The sequence below is a fragment of the Coloeus monedula genome (assembly GCF_965178545.1).
Source record: "Coloeus monedula genome assembly, chromosome: 2".
NCBI classification, from domain to species: Eukaryota; Metazoa; Chordata; class Aves; order Passeriformes; family Corvidae; genus Coloeus; species Coloeus monedula.
Genome location: NC_138782.1, coordinates 5363665 through 5381117, shown reverse-complemented (window position 1 = coordinate 5381117; position 17453 = coordinate 5363665). Strand labels below are relative to the sequence as shown.

Genomic DNA, 17453 nt, shown 5'->3' with positions numbered 1-17453 from the left:
AAATTTAAAAATTAAAAAAGAAAACAAAACAAACAAACAAACCAACCATAAAAACCCAAAACAAAACAAAAAACCTCCAAAAATTAGTTTCTAAGTCTAAACTGCCTCCAGAAGTGTTGGAAATGTTTTCACAGCAAAAAAAAACACAGAAGGGGAAAAGGCAATTCAAGTTAAGGCACATGTTATGTGTTTGAAACATGCAGACCTGGTCTCTGCATTCAAAACCAAAGTTAATGAAAAAAAAAAAAAATCAGAACTATAATAATAAAATAGATCACTGGGACAAAGCTAGAAGTGTTCTCATTTTTCTTTTCTTACATGGAAAAATTGTAATTTTTCTTGTAACTAAAAAAAAAAAGAAAATGAAATAAACTTATGCAAACTGTTATTTTTTTGGCAGAAATGAACAGTTCCTGGCCATCCATGCCACCTATTTTGCAATCCTGGAAGTCCATGGTTCTGGCCTCTTCTTCTGACACAAGACACAGACCAAATTCTGAATATGTTTATAGCACAGAATAGGGTCACAAGCAGGTGAAATACTGCCTCGTTTTCTTTGGAGTATTGCTGTATTCCAGCAGGACACACTGAGACAGAAACATTAACAAAATACCTCTCACAATCAAACTTCCTCTCTCATACAAGAGGTTCTGATTCAGGAAGGTTTTTAAGAACAGGCCCAATTCATTCTGATCATCGCTGTGACTGAGGCTGCTACAAGTTCATTTTTGGATAAGAGCTGTTGTTTGTGTCACAAGTGCACACACACAATTCCAGGCCTGGACCTTATCAAAAATGAGACATCAGACAAGAAAATGTGGTAATTACTTACGAATCCACATGATTTTCAAAGGAAAGGAGGATTGGAAAGGGTGATGTCTTAAATGCACATTCAGCAATAGCTTCTATTACTTCCTAAAGAATCAAAATAAACACAGTTACAAATTTATCTCTCTAAAGAAGGAGAGTTTTATTCCTTGAAGACAGACAAGACCCAATGAGCTCTGAAATCATTCCCTGAGATAGACCTTCCTTCCCAAACATCCCAAAAAGCTCTGGATGTGCTCTTGCCACAACCACTTTCTTCAACCTGAACTATGATCAAATCTCCAAAACATCTGATGAGTCTCAAGCACCACATTTCTCAAGAAATGACCTATGTCTGCCAAAATCAATAGCTTAAATGTAAATCTTGGGTTTTGTGTGGAGTTGTTCCATGCCTGCAGCTATGGCTTTCATGTGCTATTCTGTGCAATAATAAACATGCTCTGACAAAGGCAGATCTTCTAAACATCATCAGCACAAGCACGTATCCATAAAATCCTTAGCTCCTCTGACTCACTTTTTAGTTCCCTCTCTTTTTTTTTTTTTTGGATAACAGAAATCCCTTTAAAGCAAAAAAAGGGAAAAAAGACATCTTTACTTAATTAAAACAGTTGGTTCTGTGGTAATTATCAAAGGACTCAGAAAAGGAAACTGCCGTAAAGTTTCTTTTCAGCTCTATGGAAAATGGAAACCCTAAATCCAGTAAAAAAGTCATTTGATAATGATGATTTTAGTGGGGTGCACAATAACTGCACTCATTGTTACAAATGATGAAATGTTTCCCTCTTGGAACAAATCTCTCTTCCAAAAGAACAAAAAACACTGAAGACTTTTCATATACATTGCTGGCAAACTCTGGAGTTTCTAAGAACCCATAAGTCTCTGCCATGCCAAATCTTAAGGATGACTAAAACCTAAAAGACGTATTTATTTTAAACAAGCTTTCTCTGGGGATTCCTCTTGTTCATTTTCTGTACTTTAGAGGCTCAACTAAGAAGTGTATCAGTAAGAAATCCACTTCCTAAAACAAAAACTGAACCTCTGGTACATTCTTTTGGCACATTTAATTTCAACTGCCTTCCCACTGCAAAAGGGGATGGAATCCTGCATGAGTGGGGAAAACAACCTGGAAGAGTAGAATTAGGATGAAGTGATGAGATCTGAGGATGAAAAGCTCAGACACTGGTTCAGCGAAGGTAAATGCTCCATGGTCAGAGAGGAACAAGCTGGCAGGTTCCATACTTCTCTCCAGCTGCAGAATGACTCACCTGAAGCGGTCTCCAAGGTGTAAATGTGGTTACACACACAGAGATTCCGGGGTATGCCATGACATATATGGCTGTTCCCTGTAGGATCCCCCCCAGCAGCAGCTCACAAGCCTCAGCCGAGAAAAACCTTATGGATTTCTGAGACATGGAGCAAGGGGAAAACCAAGGAACCAAAAACCCCAGGAACATAATGATGAGGAGCATACAGTGCTGCTGCCTCTGCACTTCGGGAAATCTGTCTGAGGCTGTGAAAGCCGGCAGACTGAGCAGAATCCTTGTGCCGTGGTCCTGGCAAAAGTGTGAGCTGATAAATGATTCAGCATTCAAGACATGAATTGATTCTCACACTCCTGACACATTATTTCACTGCCATTTTGCTCCTCCCCAGCCAAGCAGCGCACTTTGAGTGGTGAAAAGAAATCGGCAGTCGAGATGTTTTTCACATTTTTCTGTGTGGATTAAAAAATGCCTGCCCTGAAATGACTGATGAAATACTCCTGAGTAGGTTTAAAATACCTCCCAATATCTCTCCTGCCAGCACAGTGCCAAGGGTTGAACATTTAAATAACCAAGGATAATCCTTGTTCCTGCTAATAATCCTTTTAAAAATCAGATTAATTTTGTTTTAAATTCCTGCTCATAACCAAAGCAGTCGAGAGCCATCTTCCTTAATTAAAGGACTTCCAGCAATCAAACCCCATGCCTGTAAACATAATTGGCTTCACATAAACGTAACTGGAAAGTTAATAACAAACGTGCAAGAAGGTTGTTTTACGTGTTTCTGTGATTAACTCAATCAGGGAAGAATTACAGAGAAAGCAAACTGGAAAAAAAGGAGTGTTCTGGTACAAGTGAAATTTGGTGTTCTGTCTGTGGCAGAACTGTTCGCTTTTTTCCCTAAAGAAAGGCACTAGAAGGCAAGAAAAACCACCCAACAACAGGTTTCAAGTATGGGAGAAATGTCTCAAAGCTGTAGCTGGCACACAAGCCACACGTAATCCCTGCAACATAACCAAAGTCAGTAACGAACATTTTCCCACATATTCTTGCACATGGCTAAGTCTAGAAATGTATTTCCATGGTGAGTTAGTGTCTCAGATGAAGAAGAATTAATTCTTCACACTTCAGAAATGATTTCCTGATGTATCATTATAAGCTGTGCTGACTACCAATCCTAACATTACAGGAAAACACCTCCATCGTGCTCCTCTAACACCCCAGACCAAAAACATCTTTAAGAATAACAAGATGATAACAATCTAAGGTTATTGCTAAGGGTAAGGTCTCTACCTTATACTGTAGAAAAGGAAATGGAAGATGGAATTCAATAATAAAGATGACTTGTTTAGGGTTTGCAAGGCACAAATATCCCCTCACAGTCTCCAAAGATACTAATTTTTCCTTTTCACCCTCCAGTGCTTCGGATCTGATCCCAAGTACCAGGGATAAGGATAACAGTGCACATACACTTATTGATCTTTTCTAAATATAATGCTGAGTGTCTGGGTCCTGTGGATGGAGCCTGCCCATCTGGCCGTGAGCACCATATTCTCTGCCCACAGGAATTTAAAGGCTTGCAAATTGTTGAGATCTAGCTGCTGTTTCCTGCCTCAGTTCAGGACTTTCACCTCCTACTCCCAGTGACCAGGCAGAGAAGAGAGAAGGAGTGAACTGATGTGTTGGTTATTGCTGTCCAAATCCTGTGGCCTCCAGCTCTGTCCTGTGGAGCTGTAACCCAACAATGCCTTCACACCCCCATATGTCCCTGTGCAGAACCAGTTGTGGTGGCTGTGCCTGGTCCTTCAGTCCTGGCTCTGGCCTTGGCTGGTTCTCTCCCTGTGAGATTTGCTGCAGGGATGTGCACAGGACCATGGACCTGGGCATGGAGCCCAGTCCCAGATGGCAGTGCTATCACCCCACATAATCCCTTTTCCTCACACTGCCATGACCACAAGGACCCTCTCTCCCCATGCAAGGTCCAAATGCTGCAACTCAACTCTTCTCTTCTCTTCTCTTCTCTTCTCTTCTCTTCTCTTCTCTTCTCTTCTCTTCTCTTCTCTTCTCTTCTCTTCTCTTCTCTCCTCTCCTCTCCTCTCCTCTCCTCTCCTCTCCTCTCCTCTCTTCTCTTCTCTTCCAACAAGTCTGCAGCTGCTCTGTAATTTCCTCTTACTGCATCTTTTTGCCCTCACATTTCTGCCCCTCCCACCTTCGCAGTGATATATCTGTGATAGTTTTGCACAAAAAGAGCCCTCCCCAGCTAAACCAGCTACATCAGTGTGCTGCAGTGCTGTACCTTGAAGGATATCTCAGTTGTCATGGTGAACCCATGTGTGATGACCGGCTCCTCCTCTGCTGTGCGTCCCTTCCAGCAGTCCAGCTCCACACAGCGGCAGCCCGACAGGAGCACTTGCCGGTACATCTCCACCGAGGAGTTGCCAGCCAGCTGTCCAGCTGGGACAGAACACAAAGAAAGGGAAGTCATTTTGGGCCTCAGGAATAGATACAACTGATCTAACAATAATCAGAGTTAACAGCAGCTTTTACCCTCGGCTGAGAGGAGTAACACTCCAAGGAACACAAAGATGCAACGGAAATTACTTTGGCACAGTCAGTGTCGTGGTTCGGATCCTGCCCTCAGTCAGAGAAATAACCCAGCTGAAGCCAGCTCAAAAGCTTCTGACAGGCAGCATCAAATACATGAAATAAAATAATAATAATAAAAAAGCTTAGTTCTATGAGATTTTATCCCTTGACAAGCAGTGTGAAATTCAGAGGCAACTCAGGAGACCAAGACCACATTTTCTCACAACATGCAACGCAGTTTAGTACAAGATGAAACAAACCCCCTGCAGACACTAATGGCACCATCATTAGGTCTCAAATCAATATTTAATATGCTAACCACTGCAATGAGTTGGTCAGTTAAATTTCCTGATGTGATACTGTATTATGTAGAGAGAAATTCAATTAAACTGTCCTTTTCCAATAATGAGATATTATAAATCTAAAAATTAAGAAGGAAAATTCATTTTTTCCAAACTTGGGAAGTATTAAAAAAGAAACATAAAAAAAAAAAATCCCAACCCAAGCCAACAGAGAAGTCTAGTGGGATTCAGGGAAGGATATCCAGCCAGGTTGTCTTCATCTGCTGCAACAGGTTTGATTCCAGTCCTTCAGACACAAATTTCTTGCAGCAGAGAGGTAACAGTAATGGAAGAATGGCTTTGTGCTTCTATGAGATGTGAAGAAACTGGATGCAGTTTCCTGCCTTCTAGCAGACTTCCTGAGAAGATCTTCCTGGATTTCTTGAAGGAAATTAATTTTCTTTTTAAGGAGGCAGGGAGCTCATTTACAGCAGATTCTTTGCTGACTGGGGACATATAAATACTTCATCTAGACTGGCATATAATATAATGCAGATTAATCCTCATTTTATTGTCTCTGCGATTCCATGTTTAGGTTTTATGCTGGGAAATACACATTTTGGGATTTGCTTCACAAAACAGCATTGTCTGCCTTTGCTCTGTTTTTACCTTACACTAAAACTGTAACAGAACCGTTCTTATTTGAAAATCCCTGTTTACAGTTTTTGTCTGATACATGAGCTGGAGCAATCATACATACACCACAAGGTATTAACATTACTCCTGTTGAAATCCATAAGAATTCTCACTTTCTGCTGGAACCAATGGCAAATATCTGTTAATAACAGAAGAAACTGGCCAGTGCTGGAAAGCTCTGAAAATCCAAATGGAGTCAGCAAAGTGACAAGTCTCTTTTTTTTGTTTTTGGAATTTAGCTTTTTCCTGTTTCACCTTTGGTTATGAAGATTATCTTTCTTCACAGAAAAGCCTTTTTGGTGCAATTCCAATGTCTGGGTTAAGTAGTGGCTCTTTTTCTTTGCAGGATGCAAACAAGCATAAGCATGGATCAGGGAATAACAACTCACATTTCCATGTACTCATCCCTAAGCATCTGCCTAGGAAATCCTGGCTCTCATAGGGATCCATTGAACTCTACTGCCTAAAAAATCACTTTCACTTAGAAAACTGTTCTAATGTTGTCTCTCTTTTCCCTCAGAGCATTTTGAGTTTGGATTAACAAACTATTCTATGATTAACAAACTCTATTTCCTGAGAGACTCCTGGTGGTTGTCACTGCTAAGTGTTTTGGGCTCCAAGATCCTTCACCTTCAAAAGTGCTTAAGAAAATCATGACATGCATCACTTGCCATATGACACTTCCCACACTACCTTATTAATAAGGCTCAGACGTTTTGGAAGGATTCCTGCAAAGGATAAGAGGATATTCAACCTTTGAACCATACAATCTTCAGAAAGACTCCCAGGCAGAGTGTAAAATGCTAGCACATGTTTTAATAGTCCCAACAGCTTGTTTTTCTGAAATATAGAATATGAGGAATGTTCCCTCAAATGTTTTTTTGCATATATTATTTAGAAATTTCCATTGTGTGAGTCGCTATTTGCATTTATTTTAAAATACCCCTTTTGTATTCCAATATGTGATAACAAAGACACAAAGGGAACACTTCCAGTCTATTTTTAATAGCCTGAGTACAGATCAATTTTTTAATACTGGAAATTGAAAGCATTATGTATTCCCTTCTACAATACAAGCGTCTACAGTAATACCATAGATAACATTTGCATCCCATCATTCTCTATGGGCTAAGGAGAAATGGATTTTGAGAAAAATTCACATTTCTGAAAAATATAATTGGCCAAATGATACCTGACAGGATACTATGCAAAATGTGCCAGTGCTGGTTGATCTAAGCTGAGGACATGACCCATGTTTCCCCACACAGAGCAGTTCCACACTTCTACAGCTTTAAGCTGCTCATTTCTCAGGAAGTGTATCCTTGATGGGTTCATCCACCACTGTTTTTCCAAGCGAAAGTTATTTGAAATACAAGGACTTAAAACATAGTTGCAATCTATTTAAGATATCTTTCCTCCCCAACTGGGGGATTTTTGGATCCAGGTATTTGGAATCACCTGACTCTTCACTATTCTAGAACCAGAGGCTGCTTCTTCCCTCTCTCCCAGCACTTTCTCCCAGCATGAGGTGCCTGTATCCTCCCTCTGCCATGCACAAACATGAGTTGCTCAATCTCCTCTCTCCACGCAAGGCCTGGAGAAGCAATCAGTGCCTTGGATCATACATTGGGGTTTGCAGTGTGCAAACTCAGAGCCCCAAACTGCTGGGAGCCTGGCTCCTCACTCCTGCAGCCACACAAGGTGCTGGCAGCTGAGATTGTTTTACACACAGCACATTTATCTGAATTTATTTTCCTCCTGAGCTATTTCACCATGCTCAGGCCAAGCAGATCAGACCCCACAGTGTGACATACTCTGCTCCTGCTTGCATGTTAGTCAGAATAAGGCTCTCAGCCTTGCCTGTTGTTTTTAACACTTTACACTGGACCAAAGCAGGATGTGTGCCTGGCAGCAGGATGGTATCACCCAGCTATCCATCCCTTCCATATGGTGGTGTCAGCTTGGAAACTGTTCTGGAAGCTTTGGAGGTGAAGAAGGTTTCAAGGAAGTGCTGAATGCAGATACTAAGCAGGAACAGTGAGGACTGAGGAATCACTGAGAACAGAAAAGCTGGAGGATGGTAGATGAGAGGTCACAGACAACAAAGAGAACATGCCCCTCATGAGACTAGAAAGAACTGAAATACCAGATTGTAAGCAGGGAAGCACATGCTGAGGGTGAACAGGATAGTCCCACATTGGCTGTGTGTGCTCAGCGGATACCTCAGCAACCTCCTGCTGGTATCATTGCTCCTTTTAGCCAAACATGTTACAGGCATGTGATTTTCATATTTTGCATTTCCCATATACAACAGCAAATTGCACAGCCAGCAAAGTATGCAAGGCTGAGTGTGATATGTCATCATTTGTCTCTGACTTTTGGGTGCTGCTGAAAGAAATGTTGCAAAGTCACTCCCCACTGTGACCACAGCAGAAACCGGAGGTGCGATGCCAGAAAAAAGCAGAGTTGCACTTTAAGCGTTCAAGGGAAAGAAGAAATAAATATGATACTTGTGAGAAAAAATGATCAGACAGTAAAAAAAGTTTCTAAAAGATGACATTTCTTTAAGTTAGCCCAGGTTCGCTACAAATCACTTCCTTCTTTGTGGATTTTTACCTTTGGTCTTAAAAATTACATTTCCCTAAGAAAAAGAAAGCAGTAACACTTCTAAATAAATAATCAGGACTTGATGTACTGCCAAGGGTTTCTACTAAAGGCTAGGAAAATGATCAGCATAATTAAAAATAAATTGAGAGTGTGCACATGTTTCTTTTTATGTTATAATGTTGCTTCTTTGTGCACGCTTTTTCTGGGTTAAAAAAACTAACAAAGGGAAAGATAATTGGTAGGGCATTAAGCACAGTAATCATAAAGTATTGCCAGACTGAATGGCTTTCTTATTGTCCTGGTAATTATGACATGACTAGCTGCTATTTCATGGTCTCAATCAGGGCAAAGGTACTTCCAAGGCTTCCCTTCCAAATCCATGAGCACTTGAGCAGATCCTTCAAACTCTTTTGGGGAAAAGGAATAGCCTGTCACCATTAATTTTATTAATTTTACTTCCTTGCTGGAAGAAAGCAAATGGGAATGTGATTGCTGTATCTGATCTAGGCTCAGAGCAAAATCCAAGGCTTTCAGTTCTTGTAAAGCGCAGATAAAAATCAAATCATTAATCCCATTGTCAGCCAGCTGCCACACATTCACTGAAGATAACGAACCCACTAAAAGGGAAGGGCTTGTGGTTTGTGCCTGTAAATGTGAAAACACGCACTCTGACAAGGAATTGGAAAGTTTCAAACTTCTTTCCTGAGTTTACCCTGCTTTACTCTCCCCAGTTTACTAAGATAGGAATATTTTGTCAAATTAAGACTACAGATCATGTTTCCAAATATAGCCTCTGAAGTTACTTGGAAATGCAGGCAAAGAAACCTGTAGATGCAATCTGGGATGATTTGCAGATTTTCACATACAAGTCAAAGCAAATTTAGCAAGTGTCAAGGTAAATAATTAAGCATGTGAGGTCACTCGTAGTGCAGTTAAAAAAATCAGAATAGGTTGGACTAATCATGAATTCCCATCCTTAATTCTTTGGGTTTTGGCTTCTGTGCCTCCAGACCTTTGGAACACATCTCTGTCCTGACCAGCCCTGATAAAAATCTGCAGTATGGAACTGGATATAAATTCCTGCTGGTAGAGGAGAGAGCAGTCTTTTATCTCTTCAGATCAACTTTGAATTGCATTGTCTTTAAACCTCCTGTGGGCCTGTGCTTCTCACTTTCGTACTACAGCTTTACTGTTTTCTTCCAGAATATCTGTATAAAGCTGAAGCATTTGGCTTAAGCACCAACTAAGACTCAGTGACAGAATGAAGTCCATATTGGAGGTAAGAGGTCTGCAAAACATCATAGTTAAAAATTACTTTAGCTTTGGCCATGTCTTTGCTCCACCAAAGAGCATAAATTTCTGCATATTGGAATCATAACTTAAAAGCGACCACACTGATTTTCTTTTCTTTTAATTCAGAGAAAGAAAATAGCTGTCAAAACAAATACTTATGTGACAAGTTCTAGCACAAAACACATTTTACAGCCGAGATATAAACCCTTGAAAAATGGTGTCTAATGGAAACAATGACAGTTCATTCACTCCCTGAAAGCACGCGAAGGTGCTGGAGAAAGAGCTGTAACAAACATAAAGCAGATGAAAATAACTCCCATGAGGTCTGTTTAAACTGGGCATCACCACTGCCTGCCGTTGTTTATGTTTTGGCATGCTGGCTTTCTGAAGGAGTTGGTCAGTTAAGGCCAGTCTGTTAATAGCATTAAAAAGCCTATGTTATGCATAAGCCACATTTTTAGCACTCAGTGCAGCATCATTTTTTAAAATTTAACATAATGCTAAGTCACTAGCAAACATGACAAGACAAAGCAAACATCAAATCAAACAGGAGAGAATTCCCTGTGCACATCTACTTGCCCAAAACATTTGTTCCTATGTAAACGAAACTAAAATAGTAAATTTACAATTATTTTCTCACAAGTTAACAGAACCTTGGACTAGAAAATGAATGCCAAAAGTTGAATTCATAAACTGCCTTAGCTTTTTCTGAGTCTAAAGCATTGATAACCTTGCTGTGCAGTCAGTACAGTTCAGACTGTAACTCCAATTAACGGGAGCTTCTGGGTGCTCAGCCTTTTTAAAAACATGACAGCACCTAAAAATTTCAGCTCAGATGTTAGATAGTGTCAGGGAACAGATTTCCACTCCTTGCATTTATGGGCTGTCAGAAAGTTATGTGCCATGTTGGAACCTCCCTAACCTCTGAATCAAAGCATATTTCATGGAGCACAACAAACTGCCAGATTTAATGTTTAGGGGCAAATTTATGAGCTACAGAGATGTTTCCCATATTCTGCTTTGCACACTTGTCTGGCTATCTTTGTTGTCATAAAAAGTACAATGTTCATTCTCCTCCCTAAAGATGGACCTTAATCTGGAATCCTATCTAAGTTGGGGGAAACTTTCCAGGGACTTCACTGGGCTTCTGACCAGGCCTTACCTGAATAATGCAACTGCTGCTCACCTGTTAAAAAAAGTGTATTTGATGCAGTTGTGTTGCAGCTACAACAAAAATCAAGTGCCACCCTTGTTTTCCTGAAAACTAAACTCCATCATCTGTTTAATGTTGATGTTTTTAGTGTATTTTATGTTACCACTGAAAATATGCTCAGAATTTCTGTAAGATAAGAAATTAGATCTCTCCACCACTGCTGTACCTGTGAGGTAGGTGTTGTGTGAGGAGTTGATGAAATAGTGTGACAGTGGTTGAGACATATCTTCATTTAAATCCAGTTTCTCAGGTGGAACGACGCCGTTCTCTTCTCCACTCAGATACCGCATAAATCCATCCACGGATATCTGTCCTGAGAGAAACACAGACCCAGGGAAAGCACCAATTAGTTTCAACTGCAGATTTCGTGACATGCAGATAAATTCAATACACACTTACACAAAAGCACATGTGAAAGAGCATATAATCATCAGCCTGGCCTTCACCTAGTTATCCAAAAACTCTTTTGTTACTACTACCTCATTTTCAGCCATTCAAGTTGCAGGTAACACATAGCCCTTTAGCTGTAACAAAGATAAATCACTTCATAATCAGCATCTACAGAAAATCAAGGGCATGGGGGAATCAGAATTACAGAAAGCTGTAAGAACAGAGAAAATAAATCTAAGCCCATCAAGGAAAGGGGTCTTTGGGGGACAAAACAAAATACTCTTTCCAGAGGAAACCAAGAAACCTGTAGAGGGCCACAAACACAGGTAACTGATCTCTTTTGAGTTTGGTTCAGCATGTGTATGAACTACCTTTCAAGTGGGAACTTAGATTTGCTTTGTAATTTTTATATTTGTCTCCTAATTCATATCTCATTGGAGTGCCAGCAGAAATGATCATTTCATATGCTGCTGTCAAATTAGAAAGCTGAGTCCTATCCTCAACTTAAATATCCCCATTGATCTCAGTGGAGCTGCTCTTATTACATCAGGAGGACTTCTGCTGTCAAGCCTTCTGCATAAAGTTGACTTTAGGGTGTCAATTTCTACATTTAGACTGAAAAGAAATCCAGTAGCCTATAACTGAAGATTATTGCTTAACTGAACAAATATGAGACATTTTTCTTTGCCTGATATTTTTTGCTATTTTGTCTAGGTTTCATCTGTTGATTTACTCAACCACGTATCTTTAGTTATTTCAGCTCCTGCCTACAGTAAAACAGATCTTCTGTATCTCTGAAGTACATGTTTGGTGACTCCCAACAATGAGAATTTCATACCTCTTGTGCCCAACCCAAAATATTCTACACAGTCAGTTAAAGCAAAATCTCATTTGCCTGTTGATAGCATTGAAAAACTGAAGATTTCAGTTCTACTCCTGACTCTGCTACTCTTTCCTTTCAGGATCAATCCCTTTTTATACTAAAACATATAAACTTACACATATTTTCCTAGCATGTTAAAAGTAGCAGACAACCCTGCTCTTTTTGGTTTTTTGGGTTTTTTTTTTAAAGCTTGTAATCACATGATGCAAATATTGCATGTAAAGCATTTACTTAAAATCTGTGCTTGGACCTGACTTGGCTCTTGCTCAGAGAGGAAAAGATATAACAGTCTTAAGTGCAGATCCTCATTTTCATAACAACCCAAGGCTGGCAGCACTAAAAGAACTTATTCATATGACAAGAAAGGCAGTGACAATACAGAGCAATGCAGTTACCATTCACTCTTATGACAACAATTGTAAGATGGTTGGAAAGAAAAACATCAAGTCCATCCACTAGTTTAAGGCTGTAATATGAGGGCAATCCACAGCTGGTTTGTTATAGGGAAACTAATCATCCAGAGATGAAGGCCCATGTGCTTTCCTTTCCACAAGAAAAACACAAGTAGGTGAAAATCAGGAAGAAAACCCCACCACTGAGGTTTTTCATGAAACTAAAGGTTTAGGAACAACTTTTCTACCGCATGAATCTACCAGAGAATGCCAACAGTACTAGGTGCTATAATGGAGTTCGCTTGACCTATAAACCACCTAAGAGAACACTCTGCACCAAGTTTACTGGGACTAGGCAGAGCATGTGGTGTTTATCCATACCAAGTAAAACAACAGAGGAAAGGACAGTTAAGATCCGAACAGGACAGCTGCTACTTGCATTCTGTTGTACAGATAGGCTGATTCATGCAGGTGTCACTTTCAAGGTTCTTAAAGTGTTCTGTGTGTTCAATCCTCAGAGTGTACCTCACAAACAGGGGCCTTGTTTTTCTGATGGAGATGGTCCTCCTGTGCATTGCCACTGGTATTATCATAAATCACAGCGAGCATTATTCACATGTATAATTAGGCAGCTTCTGAGTTACACACTTGCTTGAGCCCATGGCTCTGGAACGCTATTTCCCCTATCCCAATTAAGCAGTCAGCATTTCAGAAAGTGAAGCAATTAGCAAGTTCAATTACAGCCAATATTGCACCCATGAGAGTTTGTCTGCAGAACGGAGATGGCAGATGTCAAAGGGGCTTTGTGTCCTGGATATTAAAAGAGTAGATTGTTTGTGACCAATGTCAATGATATTCTGAGGCCAACTGCAGAGAGGATGATCCTTGGTGGACAGTCATAAAAAAAAAAATAGCCTCAATTAAGTGCTAAGATTTGTTCTCTGTTTCCTTAAACATATTACACATTTACACAGACACTGGCAAGAAAAAAATAATATGTGATCAGTTGTTTCCATTACAGTTGTCATCTTTTATCTTGGATATATAATAGAAAGATTTAATGATGTGTTTAGGCATAAAAAGTCAGAGAGACAAGAGATACATAATGCAAACATACAGAGACATGACAAATTCACATTTTTTCCTTTCCTTTTTTTGGCTTTTTTAAATTAAAATTACCTTAGCCCTAAAATTTTGATGAAACTTCCAAAAATATCTAGTATGCTTTATATACTTCAAGTTGTAGAGTTAATTGGCTTGCCTTTTTCACTCACTACTGCCATGTTAAATTTGATCTGATGTCTCGGGATGGAACTCACATCTGTATAAGCACAGCAGAAGGCATGTCAGCAGCTACAGCCCTCAGTGAGACCCTTCTCTCTGCAGGGCTTTTTTTCTTGCCAGCATAAGAAATTTTTTTTTTTCCCCTTCAAACACCTCTTCTCTAATTTATCTGATTAATTACAATTTCCCTCCCTATGGGGTCACTCAGTAGTGCTTTACTAAAACACTTAAAATCAGCCAAACATAAAAATACCTCCTTTTTCCTGAGGTATCTGGCCAATTTAAATGTTCAACACAACTCATTCAAGTGCCACTGAGACACCTCCCGCTGAAGAAGGCAAGAGCTCCTCATCCTCCTCTCTCCCTCAGGCCTCTCCCTTTTCCCTTCTCACTTTGTCCACTTTCCCTCACACTGGACATTTCCCTCTCCCACTTTTCACATTTTTCTCTCACACACAGAACATTTTCCCTCATTGCACTTTCCCCTTCACTTTCAGAACCTTTTTCCCTTCACACTTTGTGCTTCTTTCCCCCACACTTCCCACTTTTCCTCTCCGTATTTTGCACTTTTCCTCTCCATATTTTGCACTTTTCCCTTCACGCTTTGCTCTATTTCCCCTTACTTTCCGTTTTTCCCTTACATTTTGCACTTTTCCCCTCACACTCTGCACTTTTCCTGCCTCACTTTGCCCTTTTTCCCTCACACTTCACACTTTTCCCCTCACACTGTGCACTCTCCCCCTCACACTGCACTTTTCCCCTCACTTTGCACTTTTTTTCTGCACCTTTGCCCTTTTTCTCTCACTCTGCACTTTTTCCCCTCTCGCTTTGCTCTTTTTCCCTCACACTTTCCATTTTCCTCCTCATATTTTGCACTTTCCTCCTCACACTTTGCACTTTTTCAATTGCATTCTTTCCTTTACACTTTGCCCTATCTCCCCTCACACTTTGCACTTTTCCCCACACTCTGCACTTCTCCTGCCTCTGCCCTTTTTTCCTCACACTTCACACTTTTCCCATCACTCTGCACTTTCTCCCCTCACACTTTACACTTTTCCCCTCACTTTGCACTCTCTCTTTCTGCACTTCTGTCCTTTTTCTCTCATACTCCACACTTTTTTCCCCTCACACTTTGCACGTTTTTTGACTCGATTCCCAAAGCACGAATAAGTGGCCGGCTAAAGTTTGGTGCCAGCCAAGTAAGTACAGATCAATTTTAATGTTTTTAATGTGCATTGGAACGGGCCTGAAAAATACAAGTGTGGACAAGAAATATAAAAGTGTCTAATGTATTCTTAGTCACAGGCATTCTCAACACCTCAAAATTAGAAATGTGTAGCTGCACACTTGGGTAAAGATTATATAGACTTTGATCTAACTCTAGAAATGTACCTGAATTAAAAACTTTCAAGAGTTTGGAAAGGCGCTGTAAATCTGGAAATGTCTCTCTATGCCTCCCTCTCTATTTGTACACATGTGCAGGAAAGTGTGAAGCAGTTTCTTAGCAAATGGTTCCACAGAACACCTCAAACTGCTGCTCCATACAACCTTCAGGGAGGTGAAATTCATGCAGAATCAAAAAAGAACCACCACACTGGGAACCATGTGAAGTCACCCATATTCGGCATTTTTTCATTAAAATTTGGTAGGAAGGAGAAGTAATTTCCTACTAGAAGCGTAATATGTTGAGAGATTCTATTGAATTTCCTGACTGTGATCAGCTTTATTATATGAAATTTGGGAAGTGTCTGTGCAGGTTGATCTTTTTCTGCATCCCTGGCTCTACCTGATTGTTCCAAAATAGCTACAAGGGAGGGGGAAAAAGAAAAAAAAAAAGGCATGAATGAAGAGGCAAGTTCTATGCATTTCACAATAATTCCTTATTAACTCCAGCTGCATCATCCCATACCTTTCAAGATCTATTACAACGGATCAAACACATGAATGTGTGAGAAAAGGAGACTTAGAGGTGACCTTATCGCTCTCTAAAACTTCCTGAAAGGAGGTTTTAGACAGGCCGGGGTTGGTCTCTTCCACCAGGCAGCAACTGACAGAACAAGAGGACACTGTCTCAAGCTGTATCAAGGAAGGTATAGGTTGGATATTAGGAAAAAGTTTTTCACAGGAAGAATAATAAAGTACTGGAATGGTCTACCCAGGGAGGTGGTAGAGTCACCGTCTCTGGATGTGTTTAAAAAAAGACTGGACATGGCACTTGGTGCCTTAGTCCAGCTGAGGTGTTAGGACGTGTTGGACTCCATGATCTTGGAGGTCTCTTCCAACCTCATTATTCTGTGATTCTGTTATGTTCCTGGTTCAGAGAAAACCACATAAAAATATAACTGTTGCTTTGTCCACAAGTATCAAGGCTCTTCTCTAGTCAACATTAGTCAGCTCTAAAAACAACAGAAGTCACTTCTGTTGTATTTTGTATTCTGTTTTATCCCAGGTCCTTTTTCCTGGAAGCACTCTTAAGGCAAGTGACATACTTCTGGCAAATGATCTATTGAAAATTCACAGAATTTACAGGGGTAATAAAGTGAGTCCTCTTTTTTATGGTTCTTAGATCTTGTTAGGATTCATCAATCAAAATGTTTTCTTCTGCAGTTTATGTGATCTGGAATATCCCCATTCCTGGGAGATGGTGTCCACAGATTTACCATGAAGCAGGAATTCCAGCCAGCTGAAATGGTTGATAGGATAGACTGTACTTTGTGAATATACTTCTCAGAGGCTCCTGTATTTGAAGACTTACTGTGTTATCACAAGGCTGTTCTTAGTCCTGTTTGACCAAATCCAGAGAAACCAGCATATTTCTTGCACGGGGCGTGTAACAGTGCCAGGGCAGACACAAGTAACAGCCTCATGGAAAACTGTTCCCATGCAGTTTCCGGAGCTGGAAAAAGCACAGGCTGCTTACGACACAGAAATCCTTCTCCCATTGCCTAATGAGACGCAGGTAACTCGACAAGATCCTGCTTTCCCAACCCTTTCAGCAGCCAGCATGACCAGCATGTTGCTCTGGATGTAGAAACGCTCCTGTGTCCCTGGGAGCTTGCCAGCTCCTCAACCTGAGGGTGTAAACAAACCCCCGCTTACTCAATACCTGCTGAAAGTTCAAAGTAGGGTCGAGCTTCCAAAAGAAGCTTCTCCCCCCGTTCAGTGCCCCCTGCAGAGGTCCAGGATCAAGACCAAAATATCAGTATTGCAGTAGTCTGGTGGAAATGTAAAAGTGAAGCTAACCCTGAGAACTTCTCAAACAGCTGCTTGATCTAAACTTCATCCCCTTATTTCGGCTGGTATGTTGGATGTGCAGCTACTTAATTTTCACTGGGGTCTGCCCAGCCTGCTCCCAGGAGCCTTCCAGTCCTCTGAGAAAAGTCTTGGGACAGAAAACAAGAGAGGCACAGCAGCCAGCGGAAAAGACAACTTACGTTACCACTTTTCTTTGCACTTTAGTCTTGCAACTTTAACAATAGCCTTCACTTGTCCCTTAAAAGTTGTGGATGTTTTGTATGACACTTAAAATGTACATTCACTTGTACACAGTCAACAGGTTTGGCCACACGGATCTTAAACACTTCCTTCTGAATATTTGCAAACTTCATAGTGCTTTCCATTTGTTTACACCCGTGCTGTTATCCACTCAGTTATAATGTAGCTGGAAAGCACGATTGTGCCAAGAGTTGTTATTAAAGCAAAAAAAGAAAACAAACAAAAAAGGAAGTGAGACAATTA

General features: G+C 40.4%; 1 protein-coding gene across 4 annotated transcripts in view; it reads right to left on the bottom strand.

Annotated features, from left to right (window-relative positions):
* The window catches only part of PLCB1 (phospholipase C beta 1), a 341984-nt gene that overhangs the window by 95234 nt on the left and 229297 nt on the right, over positions 1-17453 (bottom strand). For all 4 annotated transcript variants that reach the window (XM_082302895.1, XM_082302897.1, XM_082302898.1 and 1 more), the window contains 3 exons: positions 10933-11079; positions 4387-4544; positions 833-915 (listed from right to left, as the gene is read on the bottom strand). In XM_082302895.1, the coding sequence (XP_082159021.1) occupies positions 833-915; positions 4387-4544; positions 10933-11079 (388 nt within the window). The remainder of the gene's footprint in view (positions 1-832; positions 916-4386; positions 4545-10932; positions 11080-17453) is intronic.